The sequence below is a fragment of the Monodelphis domestica genome, chromosome 3 (assembly GCF_027887165.1).
Source record: "Monodelphis domestica isolate mMonDom1 chromosome 3, mMonDom1.pri, whole genome shotgun sequence".
In the NCBI taxonomy this organism is placed as follows: domain Eukaryota; kingdom Metazoa; phylum Chordata; class Mammalia; order Didelphimorphia; family Didelphidae; genus Monodelphis; species Monodelphis domestica.
The window spans coordinates 31,717,468-31,734,902 of NC_077229.1; the positions used below are offsets into that span (position 1 = coordinate 31,717,468).

The window sequence follows — 17,435 nt, forward strand, 5'->3', positions numbered from 1 at the left end:
AATACTGAGGATGGGTAACCATAGGCATTATTAGCCCTGTTTTTGAAAAACCCTCATCTTCCCTCTTAGATTCAATACTAAGTTTTGGTTCCAAGGCAGAAGAGCAGTAAGTAAGCAATGGGGGTCAAGTGACTTGCCCAGGGTCACACAGCTAGGAAGTGTCTGAGTTCAGATTTGAATCCAGACCCTCCTACCTCCAGGCTTGGCTCTCTATCCACTGAGTCCCTATTAGCGCTACTAATTAATTAGCTCTAATACTAATTATTAATATTTTTTACTGATGAGGAAACAGGCTCAGAAACAGATCATATGCCATACTTGGGGCAAGGCAGCTGGGGTTAAAGGAAGGGAAGGGAGGAGGTGGAATTGAACCCAGCTTCTCATCACTCCTCGAGATTACAATCCTCGAGCCAAATCAATGTTGCTCTAAGTGGAATTCACCAACTTTGAAAGTGATGAAGCTCTAAGTAAGTCACAGGACTGCAATCTGAACCAGGGGCTCGAGAGTGGATTTGTGTTCTCTAGTCTAGGGTTAAAGGCCTCATCCAAACACCCCCCCTGCTACTCGCAGATCCATTAGGGAGCCTGGGGAGGACCTGTAATTTACCCCCTCGGGCATCTCAGCTCCTTTGAGGAGAGGAGACAGAGGACTTGGCACACTTTCTCCCTTTCTTCAGCCAAGTGGCCATCAGGTAGTTGATATCATTAAATAGCGAAGGCTCAGGGAGCTCCATCTAATCTGGGGCCCCCTGGCAGGATGCTGGCTTCATTTCCAAGACCTGGAAGGTGAAGGTGGCCCCTCTATTATCGGGGTGAATCTGCTAATGGGGCATTTGGGGTTTGGGCAGAGCATCAGGGGTCACGGTTGGCTCACTTCCCAGGCTCCCAGTTAATGAGCCCTGTCCATCACTTCTAGCTCCTTTCTTGATGGTGGCTCTGTCTCTACAGCCTCAGGCAGGGCACAATGGGCTTTCTCAACCTGTGTCTGACCCTCACACTGTAGCTGATTTCTGGTAAGTTCTGTCTGGTGTTGCACTGATTTTGGGAAAGCATCAACTCTGGCTGAGCCAGACCCAGAAGCTATCAAGGAGTGGGATTCAGTTGAGAAAGCAGCTGGACAACATAATGATAACTGATGATTTTATATCACTTAAAAGTTTGCCAAGAACTAAGGATCAGAGCTGGCAGGGTTTCAGAGGTCCTCTAGTCCAACATCCATCCTCATTACACAGTGAAATAAATGACTTGTCCAAGGTCACACTGATAATGTCGGGGGCAAGATTTGGACTCATACTCTTGAGCTGGTGCTATCTCTAGACAGTTTCATTAAAGCATCACATCAGTGATAATTCACATAAAGTCAAATTTCCCCATTTTGTATGTATTGAGTGTGTATGTGGGAATTTGTAGGGCAACTAGAGGGTCCAGTGGACCCATCAGGCTTGGAGTTAGAAAGACCTGAATTCAAATGCATCATCAGATACTTGATAACTATGTGACTCTGGGCAAGTCACTTAATCCTGTTTACCTCAGTTTCCTCATCTGTCAAATGAGTTCAAGCAAGAAGGAAATGAAAAACTACTCCAGTATATTTTCCAAGAAAACCCCATGGACATTATGAAGAGTTGGAGGTGACTGAACAACCCAATAAAATCGATTCTAATAGCCCCTTTTGAGATCATTAGTACTAATGCCGCGGGGTCTACCTACAGCAGGCTAGAGTCACTGGGTTCAGTAGTAGCTATTTTTGCTGGCTGGAATTTGTTTCTCTCCTCTTCTTCTTTCTTTTTGTCTAGGAGGACTTTCTTCCTCATTGCAGTCTCCGCCTTCAGAATATCGAAATATCCTTGACCCATTTTCACTGATCGCATCAAGTAGCTACATGGGAAAAAGAAAAAAAAAAGTTTATTTGAAAATGGAAGGTGGAGAAGAGGCATCAAGATGGAGTTGATGTCAACAAGCCTGGCTCAGACACTTACTGGTTGTAAAGTCATGGGCCTCAGTTTCCCTGTCTGTAAAATGGGAAGTACAATCTCTATATTTGGTATTCACAGGGCTAAGAGAAAAGCTCCTTCTCATCCGAATGTTAGAATCCCTTGTCATCCAATTTCCTACCATTAGGTCTTCTGGCCCTTTCCATCTACCTTGTAGCCAAATTCTCTCATGTGTGCTGACTTCCCACAATTAGAGTGCCAGCTCCTTTGTAGTAGGGATTGATTCTTTTACCCCAGGACTTGATGAAGTGCTTGGAACAGAGTTAAGGGCTTAATAAATGTTTTTTTCATTCATTGGTAAAGAACAGTGTTTTGTCATTGTGAGAATGTGAGATGTGGAGATTTCTATGATTTTTTTATCAAGGGAATCATTGGGAGATTGGGTAAAATGAGGCAAAGCTTATTATCATTGTTACCCTCTCACTATTCTTTACAACCCCCCCCCCTTGTCAGTCAGAATTCAGAATTGGAAAGAGTCTCAGGGACGCTCAGGATATCAGAGAACTAGATCTGGAAGAGATCTCAGAGGACATCTATTCTAATTTCCTCCATCCTCTATTTTATAGATGGTTATGGGACTTAGCTGAGGTCATACAGTGAGTATCAAAAGTGGGATGTGAATCCAGTTCCTCCTGACTCCATTTGGTTGTATGACCTCTCAGTGAGGTGACTAAGACCCAGAGAAGCTGTTTAGCTTGTCTCAGGTCACAAAGTTTGTAAGTAGGGAAATTAGAATTCGAATCCAAGTTCACGACTCCAAATCCAGGATTCATTCCCATATACCAAACTGTCTTTTCCTGGGCCCAGCACTTCTCCACTCCCACACATTGATTCTGTAGCCCATTCTGGATGAGCCTTATTCATATCTGGCTGTGAGAGCTGGGAATTGATCCAATGATAAGCTAATTTCCACTATGACACTAAGATATGAACTATAAGTGGTTTAAAATGTTATTCCTCAAAAAGGCATTTCTCTTTTTAATAGGATTTCATAAAGATAAGGAACAATTTAAAAATTCTTGAAGACCAAGCAAAAGAAATTAGTCTCTAATGTTAGAATTTCAGATTGGTTGATGAAATATGTTGGATGGGGAATGAGTAAGAGGTGAGGTTCTATATGTCTGTTAAAGAAAATAGATGACAGCATAATCTTTGTCTTGGTTGAGAGATGGAGACCCAGCATGAAGGATCCCGAGGATGCTGGCAGGGAAGAATCTTTCAATACATTCTAACAAACATAATGGATACCTTTCTTTTTTTTCTTTTCCATGTTTTTAAACTTTATTTTTAATTTTTATTTTTAATATGGAAATTTTTAATTAATTAATTTAGAATATTTTCCTATGGTTACAAGATTCATGTTCTTTCCCTCCCCTCCTCCCACCCCCTCCCATAGCCAATGTGCAATTCCACTAGGTTTTATGTGTCATTGATCAAGACCCATTTCCATATTATTGATATTTGCAATAGAGTGATTGTTTAGAATCTACGTCCCCAATCATATCCCTCTCGACCCATGTGATCAAGCAGTTGTTTTTCTTCTGAGTTTCTACTCCCACAGTTCTTTCTCTGGATGTTGATACATTCTTTCTCCTAAGTCCCTCAGGATTGTCCTGGATCACTTCCTTACTGCTAGTAGAGAAGTCCATTACATTTGATTGTGGCACAGTGTATCCATCTCTATGTATAAGGTTTTCTTGGTTCTGTAATGGATATCTTTCTTGAGCCCTCACTTATACATCCCTCACATTCAATCAACGCCAAATCTACTAATCAATGCCAAATCTAGTTGTTTCTGCCTTCACAAAATCTCCAGAATATATCCCCTTTTCAACTTGGATGCTATGCCCACCCTCATGCAGACCCACATCACCACCCACTTGGACTATTGCAATAGCTGCTGAGGGGTATGTGTATCTGCCTCTAGTCCCTTCCCACTCCAGTCTATCCACTCAATAGCCAAGGTGATTTTTTTCTAAAGCTCATTAATTACAAAATTTAATAGAAAATCTTCTGGTAATTAAAATCTTTCCTACTTTTCCAGCTGTGTCAAGGAAGTTCATTCCCTTCCCCTCCTGAGTAGCTTGATCTGTCCATCAAACATTCCTGACATAACACAGTTGGGCCAGGTTTGTGTCCCTGTATGGGTTGTAAGGAGGGAGAAGGGAACAGAGAAGAGATGCAGGAACAGAGCAGGAGGGGAAGGGGGAAGGAGGAAGAGACTTGCAGGCTAGGGACCATGTGGTCAGGTTACTTAGAGGAATGATTGTCTACTCTTTCTAATAAACTTTATAAAATATATATCTGGGTAGAAATATTATTCCGATTCTTACAAAGCCTTCTTAATTCCCCTCAATATACTCCACAATTCTGAGACCTAATCTTATAGTTTCTCAAACAGGCCAATGACATATCAACCCTTTGTCTGTCTTTGCTTTGCCTGGTCCCCCCACTTGGGATGCTCTTGTCCTTTATTCTCTGCCTCTTGGATCCTCTGGCTTCTTCCAGAGGCAGCTCAAGTCCAGCCCTTGGCAAGAGCCCTTTCCCATCTCCCCTCACTCCCCTCAACTGCAAATGCTTTGCTCTCTTAGATCACTTTCCATATATTCTGCATTTGTATCTTATTGATCCAGTTATTCACATGTTGTCTACTTTACTTGACTATGAGGTCTGTAAGGGTAGGGACTGGATTTGTATCCCAGTACTTAGCAGAGTGGCTGGCACACAGTAGATGCTCAACAAATGCTTGCTAACTGACTTAATGGGGAAAGGAGAGCTGTCTTCCATATTTGAAGGACTAACCTGAGTAATAGACTGGACAACTTGGCAGTGCCATATAATGGAAAAAGAATGGGTCCTGAGTTCAGATCTCAGCTTTGCCCCATTCTCTGTGTGACACAGAGTAAGCTACTTTACTGAGCCTCAGTTTCCTCATTTTCAAAATGAAAGGTAATGTCAGATCCTATGATTGCTCAAGAATGCTTTCCCACTCATTGAACCTAAATCTCAAGTCAGAGCTCTCTTATGGTTATAATGCTGAGCTTGGAATCCAGGACACCTGCTCAATCTTGCTGCCTCAGATGCCTCTTAGCTCTGTGGCCCTGAGTCTGCCTCTGAGCCTCAATTCCTTTACTAAACACAATCCTTTCAGTTTACAAAGGAGGAAACTGAGATTAAGTGATTTCTGTCAAGATCACACAGGGAGTGGGGCAGATGGGAGGCTCAGCGGATAGAGAGCCAGGTCTAAATCCTGGGTTCAAATATGGCTTTCGATGATTTCTAGCTATGTAACCCTGAGCAAGTCATTTAACCCCAAATGCTTAGCGCTTACAGCTTTTCTTCCTGATTGATTCTAATACAGAAGGTAAGGGTTTAAAAAATATACAGACTACAGAAGGAGTGAGCGAGTAATGGGGAGCAGAATTTGAATTCAGGGGCTGGAACTTCACATTGTTTTATTTTTAAGCTCTCTCTCTCTCCCCACACAAACACACACACACACAGACAGACACCCACCCTTCCCTCTTCTGCTCTCTGGGGCCAAGCTGAATAAATCTAATTCCTCTTCCAAGTAACAACCCTTCGAATATACCAAGGCACTCATCATATTATCCCCATAAGACTTTTCTATTCCATGCCTTATTTCTCAAATTGCAAAGAGGCCAATTTAGCCCGAATGTCAGTGAAAACTTCCTAACAAGGAGCTGTCCTAGAGTGTGATGAGCTGCCTTGGGAGGCAAAGGACTTCGCCTCCCAGGAAGTTTTCAAGAGAAAATTGGCTGTCCCTAGGGTATCGTAAGTAGGTGTTCTTGTTCAGGTATGAGATTCTGGGACTACAGGGTCCCTAGATGCACTCAGAAACCCTGCTCTAATAGAAAAGGGCCCGGAGGTGGCAGTCAACCTCCCCCATCATCTTCTGTGCAGCCCAGTTTTTCCAGCCCAGCCAGCACCTGGTTAGCAAGACATTTGGATGCTTTCCCATTATCGTCCTCTTTCTTCCCTTCCCCCTGTTTAATAATAGTTTCTGCTATGTCTTCAGCTCTCACACGGGTCACAGGGTCACCTGCTGCCTTGGGTTGATTGGCACAGCCTGGCAGGTAATAGCCTGGAGCTACCTGTTAGCTGTTAAATTCTATTTGCTGTCACTTCGATATACTTTCAGCCAGAGGATGGCTGTCAGTGAGGGCTGTCAGGGCCTGGGAGACGAGGGGAAGGGCATTCCAGTCCTGGGGGGAGGAGGGAATGCTCACCCATCCATTTACAATGACAGAAATGACAGGGGGAGAAAAGCACCAAAGGAGGAGAATGTGCAGCCCGCTGCCAAGCAGCCTTGTGTCCTCTGATTGAAATGTGCATCTAGAAGGTGGGAGCGGATTCCCATCAGATAGGAGCATTTGTCCTCTGGTGGAAGGCACATTCTTCTCCCTTGGTGGGTTGAAGATTGAGTCATCCACAGTCTACCTCCATGCAGGAGCTGGCTTGGTTTCTGGGTTTGTTCAAATCCAGAGAAAGAGCATCCTCTCCCTTCTCCCTCTTCCTCTCATTTTAAAAAGTGGATTGAAGGATCAAAAATGAGTGTTAGTGGATGGCAATGAAAGGGCGATGGTGGGTTTGAACAGGTTGTAATAGGTGATCAGTGAGGAGGCAAGGAAGAGGGGCAAAAGGTATCTCTTCACTCCAAATAAAATAAGGAGAGATGAACTGCCAGAGTACTCCCCTGGTACTTTCATGTTGAGAGAAATTGAGGAAGGCCTTCAGCACATTGGGTAGACCTTTGGAGATATAGTTATGGGAGAGTAAGGATGAGAAGCCCCTTTGATGAGAAGTTATGAATTAGCTGTGATCTGTTGTTGTGAACAGGGACTTCCAAAATGATGGGATAACAGATCCATTTGAGTGAGGGGCAGACAAATGAATCGTCCTTTTGTCACCTAGAGGGTGGCAAACAGAGCATACCAATCATGCTTTCCAAGCATCTAGGTGCTGAACCAGTGATCAGTGAGAGGGAGGGATAGGAGACGTTGGTAGCTCTGGCACCATGATGATGGACTTTGGTGGCACCGTAGTTCTCTTCCTTAGGTACTCTAGGGGTTGCTAAGAAGGGCATGAGTACACAGTTTGGGGAGTATCATTCCTCTTCCTTACATCTAGAGCAGCTGGGAGATTTCTGAAAACACTAGGCTGTTGGAGAAAGTCCAGTTGCTTGGCTACACTTCCAGGGGGTACTAGAAGACATTCCTGATGCTGCCAGGGCAGATTTGGAAAGGCCTTATGTTTGAACAGTGGTGATATAGCATAGAATATAGGGTGCTGAGCTCAGAGTAAATAGAATCCTGGGTTCAAATCTAGTCTCAGACACTTATTAGCTGTGGGACTCTGAGCAAGTCAATAGACTACTGCTACCATTTTAAAAAATCATTTATAGGAGAGAGTGCAATGAGAGATTAATAGCATAAAACCCAAGGGTTCATCTATAACAGTGTTGGTGAACCTTTTCTGAGTTTGAGTGCCCAGAGGGCCAATCCAATCTGTCTGTGAACCCCCCTGCCCCCCACATTACTACATTACTGTAGAGAGTTGATAGAGGAAGTGCTTGATTTGGGTCGCTGGACAGAGGGATGGGGCATGCAAAAATGACCTAAGTTGCTGGGAAGAGGGGGATCAGAGTAGTTCCCTGAGTGTTGGCTCTGCATGTGTGCCACATCTTCACCAATGCTGATCTATAGATCTTTATGCAAATGAACCTCAAATCTATAGATCCAGCTTGACTACTTCCTCACTTATTCCTTATTAGACACTTCAAATTCAGTGTCCCAGAGACATCTGAAGCTCAGGCACACTTTAAACTTAAATATGTTTAAAATTTAACTTGTTCTATTTCTCTTGCCCCAAGCCCTCCCTTCCACCAAACTCCCCAATTTCTATCAAAGGCATTGCTATCCTTCCAGTGTCTCAGATTTTTAATCTCAGCAATTTTGGGGACTCTTCTCCCTCCCTCATCCCATGTATCCAACTGATTATCAAATATTGATGGTTCTACTTCAATATCTCTCAATCTCCTATCCCTTTTCTTCACTTCCATCGCTCAGCTACTACCTTAGCTCAAGCCCTAGCTCTTAGCCTGGCACACAGTAGTTGTATCACTGTCATTGTCATCATCATCCTCATGGCCATTATTTCCATCACCACCACAATGAACATTATCCATGTTTTCTTGTATTTTTGTTTATTTAAAAAAATATTCCCCAGGTACATTTTAACTTGGTGCGGTTGGAGTGTTAGGGGCCGACGGTGGTCTGTGGGTCATGAGATGGAAATCAAGTCTCTAAGAAGTTAAAGGGTTGCCTGTAGATTCACACAGCTGCTAACTGTATAACCCAGATCTCATGCCCAGGACTCCTGAATCCTAGACCAGTGGTCTTTCCATCATTCCATGCTGCCTTCCCAAGGGTCCAGAGAGTCTCTCTTGCTATGATGAGGCATAGGGGTAAAGCCTCAATCAAGAGCCCCCATCCCAGATGTCACCTTGTATTTTTCAGTTACGTTGGCTCAGCCCCTACCGGCTTTTCACTCACAGTTGCTGTCTCTGCCTGTGAGAAATATGGGACTATAAACCAAACAGTGCCTTGGCTGGGATGGCAGAACGACATTACAATGAACAAACACTCCTTGCAATGTGATTTCAGGGCAGTCCCACTCTTGCACGAGGGAATTGCCTACATGGAAAATTTTCACTTAACAAATATTACTCCTTTAGAATAATGGAGAATAAATCAGTTTGCTCTCAAATTGTTGGGACGTGGAGTTTCACGTAGGCTGCTTCATCTATCTGGTTCATGACCCATTTTGTCATAGCTATGTGGAAGCTGATTTCAGGGAAGGAGAGGAGAGAAGAGATGGCATAGGTGGACTGTCACAGAATCTCAGAGATGGAAGGGGGTTTCAGAGGCATTCCAGTCCAATCTACACCTGAGCAAGAATCAAGATTTCTGACAAGTGCTCATCCAGCTTCTGCTCCAAGACTTCCAGTGACGGGGGGCTCACTACCTCTTTAAGGCAGACCATTCTACTTAGGGACAATTTTTATTGTTAGGATGCTTTCCCTGATTGCAAGCCTAAATCTGCCTCTTTGCATTCATTGCTTCTAGCTCTGACCTTTGAGACCAACTAGAAACTAGCTGATCCCTCTTCTCCATGACACCTGAAGACACAAATCATAGTCCATCCCAAGGCTTCTCTGGGTTAAATGCCCCAAGTTCCCTCAATCCATCCTGTTAGATGCCTCTGCAGCCTTGCCACCTTTAACAGGATGTGCTCCAATTTATCAATATATTTCCTGAAATGCCATGCCCCAAACTGAACATAAATTCTAAGTCTTAGAGCAGAGTCTGGATGGCCACTCATTAGGAAATTGTGATTCTTGCTCAAGGATGGGTTGGCCTGAAAAGCCTCTGAACCCCTTTACAGCTCTGAGATTCTAGGCATGGTCTGATCAAGCCTGGCAGCTACCTGTCTATCTACCTGTTTACCCATCTGTCTCTCTGTCTGTCTCGTGATCTATATCATCCATTCATCTATCCATCCATCCATCTATCTAATCTATATTTATCTATCACCTAACTATCTGTCTACCCATCTATATCATCCATTCATCTTTCCATCCATTTATCTATCTTATCTATCATCTATCTACTTGTCTATCTATCTCTATCAATCCATCATTACTCTATATCAATCTATCATCTCTGTTTCTATTATTTCTATCAAATAAGTCATCTATTGATTTCTCTACTATCTTTATTATCTACCTCTGTGTATCTATATTTCTATCTAATTGGCCTATAAGATTTAAGTCTCACCTATAATACATACTTGCTTTATGACCCTGGGCAAGTCACTTAAGCTCTGCTGCCTCAGTTTCCTCAACTGTAAAATGGAGAGAGATGATAATAACATCTACCACAAAAGCTGTCATGAGGATGAAAAAAGAAAATATTTGTAAAATGCTTAGCATAGTACTTGGTACATTGTAGGTGCTTAATGTTTGTTCCTTTCCCTTCTCTTCCATATTCTTCCATATTCAGTTTGCTTTCCACTTAAAACCCTGAAACTCCTTTCGTATGAACTCCTTTCTAGCCACAGAACATCTCAATTGAATGGTATCTTGAAACTCAAGTGAAGAGGTCCAAGTCCTTAATTTTTGGAGGCGAGGAATCTGAGACCCGGAGAGGTTAAATGACTTGTTCAAGGTCACACAACAAATTAGGGATGGGGCATCTCTAGAGTTGTCCTCTGATTTGATCCTGGAATTCTCAGTCCACCCACAGAAGCACTTTATCACCCAACCGTTGGCTGGGAAGACACCATCTAAATATTATTTTGTGTTGACGATTTCTCCGTCAGAACGTCCTGTTTATACAATAACTTAATAACCCTAGCCCTGCTGCCAAATTGAGAAGGAGGTAGGCATCATTCATTAAAATGCAAATGCAATCGAGATGAAATTTGGAATACATTTATTACAGTAATTGAGCTTCAGTCAACTAGAGTCACAACACAGATTTTGAATTGCCCGTCAGACAAAAGGACGCATCTTATTTTGGGGGGTTAAGTTAATACCTTTGTCAGCATGCAAATGAAAACAGTTTCCCAGAGCAGTCCCATAATTCCCGGAGGAGCACTTTCTGTTCTTTTGTGGGACCAGATTCCCCAAGGGAAGGTCTCCAGGATAAGCACACAAAAGATCGTGTCAGGAGCATATTGTGCACCCAGCAAATTGATGGCAAACAGATTCTGACTGCTTCGTGTGACCACATACTTAATACGGTCCTTCCCTAAATCGGCGACTATCCTCCTTGGGTCATGGCAAGTCGTGATGGAGAGTGGGGATCGCTGAATCAGCTGTTTGACTTCTGAAAGAGTTGTTTCTGGGGTTTTTCTCTGCCCAATGACTCCAGTGGAAGGAGCCAATTAATCGCATCCTTTTGATCATAAATCAGGTGTCAGAAAGGTGTCCTGGTCCTGTCCCGGTGATGCCGCAGAGCTGACTATCAATGGAGAACAAATCACCAGTGGGACTTGGCTTTTGTTTGGTTCTGACGGTTTTGCAAAGTTCACTTGACATGTCTGGGATCTGGGCAAATACTGTACATGTCTGTGGCAAATTGATATTTAAGTGAACAAGACATAGCCAGTCATGGGCAATTTAGTTAGTGGGTTGCCACGTTGGGAGTAAGGACGGGGGTAGGGAAAGAGAGGTACACATAGGAGAATGCCGCATTTTGTCCTTGACCTGGAAGTCACAGAAAAAAGGGACCTTTAAAGGATCATGGCACGCAGAATGTCCATTTAGGACCCCGAGAGGGCGTTAGAACACAGAATGTCAGAGTTGGATGCTGGAACTGGAATGGAACTTAGGACATAGACTGTCAAAGCTAAGAAGGTCCTTAGAGCATATAGTACCATTGCTGAAAGGGAGCCTAGAATCTCTAGGATATGGCAGAGTTAAAGAGAGAGTACAAGATATCAGAGCTGGGAGGAGGAGAAGGCTTAGAACAGGGGATGTCAGAACTGGGAGGGGGCATAGACCAAGGGATGTCAGAGCTGGGAGAAGTCTTAGAACAAGGGATGTCAGACCTGCGACGGGGCTTAGAATAGAGTGTCAGAGCTGGGAGGGGGCTTAGAATAGGGGATGTCAGAGCTGGGAGAGGACTTAGAACAAGGGATGTCAGATCTGAGAGGGGGCTTAGAATAGAGAGTGTCAGAGCTGGGAGGGGGCTTAGAACAGGGAATGTCAGAGCTTGGATGGAGGCTGAGAATATAAAATTTTTAGAACAGAGTCTGAAGAAGTCTAAATGATCCAAAATCAAGCTCTCCTTCCTGCAGCTGGAGAAACTGAGGTCTAGGGAGATGATTTGTTCCCCAAATCATAGAACCAGTACTAGATTTCAGATTTCCTGTCATTCTGTGGTCAAATATTCATTAAACACCTCTATGTGTAAGATTTAGTTCAAGGTTCCAGGATAAAAATGATTTTTAAAAAATCACCTGCTTTCTGTCCTCAGGGATCTTACATTTTATTCTTTCTCTGTGTTTGAAATATGATGTACAAACAGATCTGTTAATTATAGGCTAGGGAGTGATGAGGACTATGGGAACAGCAACAGGTGAACACACATTTATTAAGTGCCTACTATGTGCCAGGAACTGTATTAAGCAGTTTACAAATATTATATCTCCTTTGATCTTCAAGACAACCCTTGGAGATAAATTTTACAGAGGAAGAAACTGAGGCGGACAGAAGTTAAGAGACTTGCCTAGGGTCACAGAACTAGGAAGTATCTGAGGTCAAATTTGAACTCAGGTCCTCCCAACTCTAGGTCTACCGTGATCTAGCACCTAAAGTGATTCAGGAATGTTTGAAGAGGGAGTTGTCAGAGAAAGGCTTAAGGAAGAATTAGCACCTGACATGAGCCTTGGAAGAAGAAGAGAAGGGTCCTGAGAGGCAAAGATGAAAAGGGAGGTTTCTCCAGGTAATGGACAAATGTTCAGAGCTGGGAAATGGAAGGTGGATTTGGGGAACAAATGGTGTTTACATTTGGCATGAACAGAGACTGTGTGAAGGGAGGAAATACTAAATATGTAAAAAGGAAAGGAAGACTCAGTTCTGAGAGCAATAGGGAGCCATTAGAGTTTCTTGAACAAGAGAGTGATCTGGCCAGACCTGAGTCTTAGGAAAATATTTTCCAAGCAGTACCATCTCCTTTATGTTATGCTTCCTTAAAAAGTGCAGCCACCAGATGCTTTGCAAAGCACCTGCAGCTCCAAAAAAATCATTTTCCTTGAAATTTAGCTACTCTGTGATTTGGTATTTTCTGGTACTCTTGGTATTGGCATACTGTCTCTGATTTAACAAGGAAAGAAAAACTCTGAAAGCTTTTTGGCTGAGAGGCCAAGAGGAGTGTCAGAGTAGTAGCTAGAGGAAGGGAGACTTCTTTCTGCACCTGGGAATGCCTGTTGCTTGCACCCCTTTGAGGGCAGGGCACCGAACAAATTCATTATATTACAATCATTTTAGGATCCAGTAAATTGTGTGATAGAGTAATTCACAAAAGCCTGTAAATCCTCCTTGCATAGCCAGAGCATGATAAATGCTAAGTTATCTTGGAAGTAATGAAATTTGTTAACTTAAAGGGCTAACAAATTAACCTCTGCTCCACTGAATAAGAAATTACAGTCAGACGCGTTCTAATTATTTTAAGTGGTTTTCCTGTTCCTTGTTCTTTCTTTACTTAATCTTTATTCTAGATCCTAATTTTATTAAAAAAAATCAAAAGAATTCATATTACAGTCTGACGAGCCCTTTGGGGGGATGGAAGGGAAATAGCCCAAGTGAGGGAGTCAGCACACCTGGGTTCCTTTGATCCTGGCTTTATTGCTAACTCAGTGGTAATGCTGGGGGAGCCTCTTTTTACTTTTTGGAGACTTCAGTTTCATTCCGTGGAAATGGAATATCCCTCCTCCTTCCCATTGGGCTAAGTCACCATTTCACACTTATGGCTTGGGTTCCCTGCAGGATGATTGCCACAGATTCACAGAACTCTGTGCATTCATTCATTCATTTATTCATTTAGACCCTCACCTTCCATCTTGGAGTCAATACTGTGTATTGGCTCCAAGGTAGAAGAGTGGTAAGGGCTAGGCAATGGGGGTCAAGTGACTTGCCCAGGGTCACACAGCTAGGAAGTGTCTGAGGGCAGATTTGAACCTAGGACCTCCCATCTCTAGGCTTGGCTCTCAATCCACTGAGCCATCCAGCTGCTCCCAGCTCTGTGCATTTAGACTCCTAAACATATAGCTTATGGGACCCATCCATGTGTTTACCTTTCAAAGATACAAATGAGTTCAAAGCAAAAAAAAAATACTAAAAAGGAATGAGAAACCCAAGGCTCACTCCCCTGCAAATCCCAGTATCAGCAGTTAGGGGAACGCACATAGAGATCACAAATAGGCACACAAAAGAAAATTCATCGTATTCATGCCTTTAGAGAACCTCTGAGTATCTATCGACAATACTGCTGCTCCAGCACCTTGTTCTTTCCTTCATTCTCTCCCCCCAGGGAAGATGGGATGTAGGAAATGATTCCGATTCTCCTTTTCAGGCTGAGGGTAAGCACATGTCTCCTACGGCCATGTGCTTCTGCTATAGGTTGGGAGAAAAAACTCTTCTTCTTTGGCCAATCCCACCAGAGGCGTTCTTGAGTTCATTATCCCAACCATCACTGCTATACCATCTCATTCTCTATCGTCATCTCAGTCCCTCAGATTGGGACCTGTTTGACTCTAGATCACCAGAAGGGGGCCAATCCTCTCAGTCAATTGTTAGGAATTATTTGGTCCTTATCGGTTGCCATCATTCAATGTCAAATATTTTACATCATGGAATAACTTTACAGTTTGTTAAAGTAATCCTTTTATACTCTATTACTGGGCTTTTAGGGAAACTCCAGACTTCCTCTGTTCAGCTTCCTTAATAAAAAATGGAGAAAGTTGAACTAAATGGCCAATGGTCTTCACAGGTCTTCTTCTAGATCTAAAATTCTATGTTCTTGAGTCTCCTTCCAGTTTTTAGACTTCCAGTTTTCTCTTTGTTCCATTGTTGGCTTGCTGATTTATCTCATAAAAGCACTTCATCCCAGCTTACAAAATACTGAACAAAATCCCTGAATGAATGATAAACAATCTGCTGTACCCACAGAAGACACTTGAAAGTCTGAAGACTAACTAAGGAGAGTTAAGAGTTCATAAATCCAGGCCATAGGCAAGCTTGATGGCATATCGGTTATTATTTGTTACCCTTGCCTCTAGGAATATACAGATAAAGAAAAATGTTTCACTCACCTCTGTCAAAGGCTATGAGAACTCTGTGAAGTGAATAATAAATTAGAAAGCTCGGTCATAGGTTAAGAGAGACTCTTTTCTAACATCACCATCCCTAGATCTCTCCCCTCCCCCTTTATCTTCCTAACCAACTGAAAGGTCCCAAAGTGAAGATTTGGAATTGAAGCAAAAGATAACATCTTGTCTTGCAACTAATTAAAATGTTGGAAAGTCTAAGCCTGAGTTAAGAAGCAGAGTAAGTGATGACACATCATTAGAGTACATCAGAGGTAGACCTTTTCCTGCATATTAAGAGAAAGATGGGAAACAATTTTGTTGCTACCACCCTATGAGTCGGGTTCACACCTTGTACTTCAGAGGGGCTGGTCATCATCTGGCAAAGGTCTTGGGAACTCCAGAGATCAGATAAATCCTAAAGAACTCATTAAGTGGGGGGAGAAGCTAAGTGGCTCATTGGATTGAGAGCCAAACCTAGAGATGGGAGGTCCTGGGTTCAAATGTGACCTTAGATACCTCTTACCTCTGTGACCCTGGGCAAGTCACTCTACCCCCATTGCCTAGCCCTTATTGCCCTTCTGCTTTAAAACCAACACACAATACTAGTTCTAATGTGGAAGTTAAAGGTTTTAAAAAATAATTTATTAATGCTTGCCATAGCTACAAAGTATTGGGAAGTGACAAATGGCAAATGAGCCCCCCTTGCCCCAAACCAACCCAAAACCTTGGTCCCTGCCTTCAAGGAGCTTATACCGTAATGGGAGAGACACCTTGCAAACAACTATACATTGGTGATAACCTTTGGAGGAAAGGCACTAGCAGTAAGAATGAAAAAGTCTTTTTGGAGAAGATGGGATTTGAGTTGAGATTTGAAGTTCTCTCACATAAGGAACCCTCCAGACAACCAGCAATAATACTAATCTTCAATAAATGACTAAGATGCTTATGTTTTATGTTTGGATTGTCTATTAATTTTCTGGTGTAGCCACTGATTTTCTGCCCCCGTCTCCTGCCCCCCCCCACCTCTAACCTTCTATTTCCAAAGCATTTAGTGATCACATGGTTGGGCAGAAAGTATCCAATAATTTCTTCTGTCCCCAGCATGACGCTCTGAATCAAAAAACCAAGCCAAGCCATTATATGTTCAAACCAAGCCACTATATGTTCAAAGCTCCCTTCCAGCTATGACATTCTGTATTCCACATTCTATAATCTAGAGTCTTTTACAGTTCTAACATTCTGTGTTCCAAGACAGTTCTATATTCTTTTTTTTAACCCTTACCTTCCATCTTAGGATCAATACTGTGTATTGGCTCCAAGGCAGAAGAGTGGTAAGGGCTAGGCAATGGGGGTCAAGAGACTTGCCCAGGGTCACACAGCTGGGAAGTGTCTGAGGCCAGATTTGAACCTAGGACCTCCCTTCTCTAGGGCTAGCTCTCAATCCACTGAGCTACCCAGCTGCCCTGGATAGTTCTATATTCTAAAGGTCCTTCTAGCTTAAGCATTCAACATTCTGCAGTTCCTTTCAGCTCAAAATTCTGTGTTCTAAGTCATGCAAAAGAAAGGGTTGATTATATGGTTTCATGGAACTGGAGCAATCATCCCCTCTGTATCCAGAGGAATTGTTTTGTTGTCTAGTTTGATATTTGGTGGGGCATTAGGTGATGTGATTCGGTGAAACGTTAGGCTTAGAATCCGGAGATACAGGCTCTACTAGAGTCAGTCCACCAGTCTTTACTGTGCCAGGTATTTTGCTAAGTGCTGGGGATACAGGGAAAGACAAAAGCCAAGCCCCCAAAGAGCTCTGAGTAAGGAAAGAGACAAGATGCAAGTAAGTGTATATAAGCAGGTTCTAGATCAGATAAATTGCAGAGAATCAATAGGGAGAAGGCACTCAGATTAAGGAGACTAGCTGAGACCTGATGTTAGGGAAGCCACGAGGCAGAGATGAGAAGAGAGGGCTTCAAGCATGGAAGATAATCAATGAAAAGGGTCAGAACCTAGAGATCGAGTGTCATTTTCTGACTCCAAAATAAGGAGGCTAGAAATGATGATTCCTCCTGTTCCTCCATTTCCTCAACTCTCTCTGATATTAAAAATGCTTCTTGGTCCTAGATTCAAATCTGGCTTTAGACACTTCTTAGCTGTGTGACCTTGGACAAGTCACTTAACCCCCATAGCCTAGCCTAGTTCTTACCACTCTTCTGGCTTAGAACCAATATACAGAATTGTTTCTTAGAGGGAAGGTAAGGGTTTAAAAAAATACCCCTCAGATTTGTTATGAGCACAGAACAAGGGAGCAGATGTGAAATTTGAGCTAGAATTCAGAATGAATTTAATTAAAATGCTTTTCCAGCTAGAAGGCACCTCAGAGGCTATCAAATCCAACCACCTCATGTTGTGCATGAGGAAACTGAGGACCAGGGATGTGATATGACTTGCTCAAGGTCACACAGGCAGTCATTGGCAGAGTCAGGATTTGATTCCAGCTCTTCTGACTACAAATCTATCTCTGTTATCAGCAGACCCTGAGAAGTCCCAACA

The 17,435-nt window shown here is 42.9% G+C and overlaps 1 protein-coding gene across 4 annotated transcripts in view; it reads right to left on the reverse strand.

The window, feature by feature from the left end:
- Positions 1 to 17,435, reverse strand: part of CCDC60 (coiled-coil domain containing 60) — a 212,148-nt gene that overhangs the window by 54,747 nt on the left and 139,966 nt on the right. For all 4 annotated transcript variants that reach the window (XM_056821656.1, XM_056821659.1, XM_056821657.1 and 1 more), the window contains exon 4: positions 1,711 to 1,878. In XM_056821656.1, coding sequence (XP_056677634.1) covers positions 1,711 to 1,878 — 168 coding nt within the window. The remainder of the gene's footprint in view (positions 1 to 1,710; positions 1,879 to 17,435) is intronic.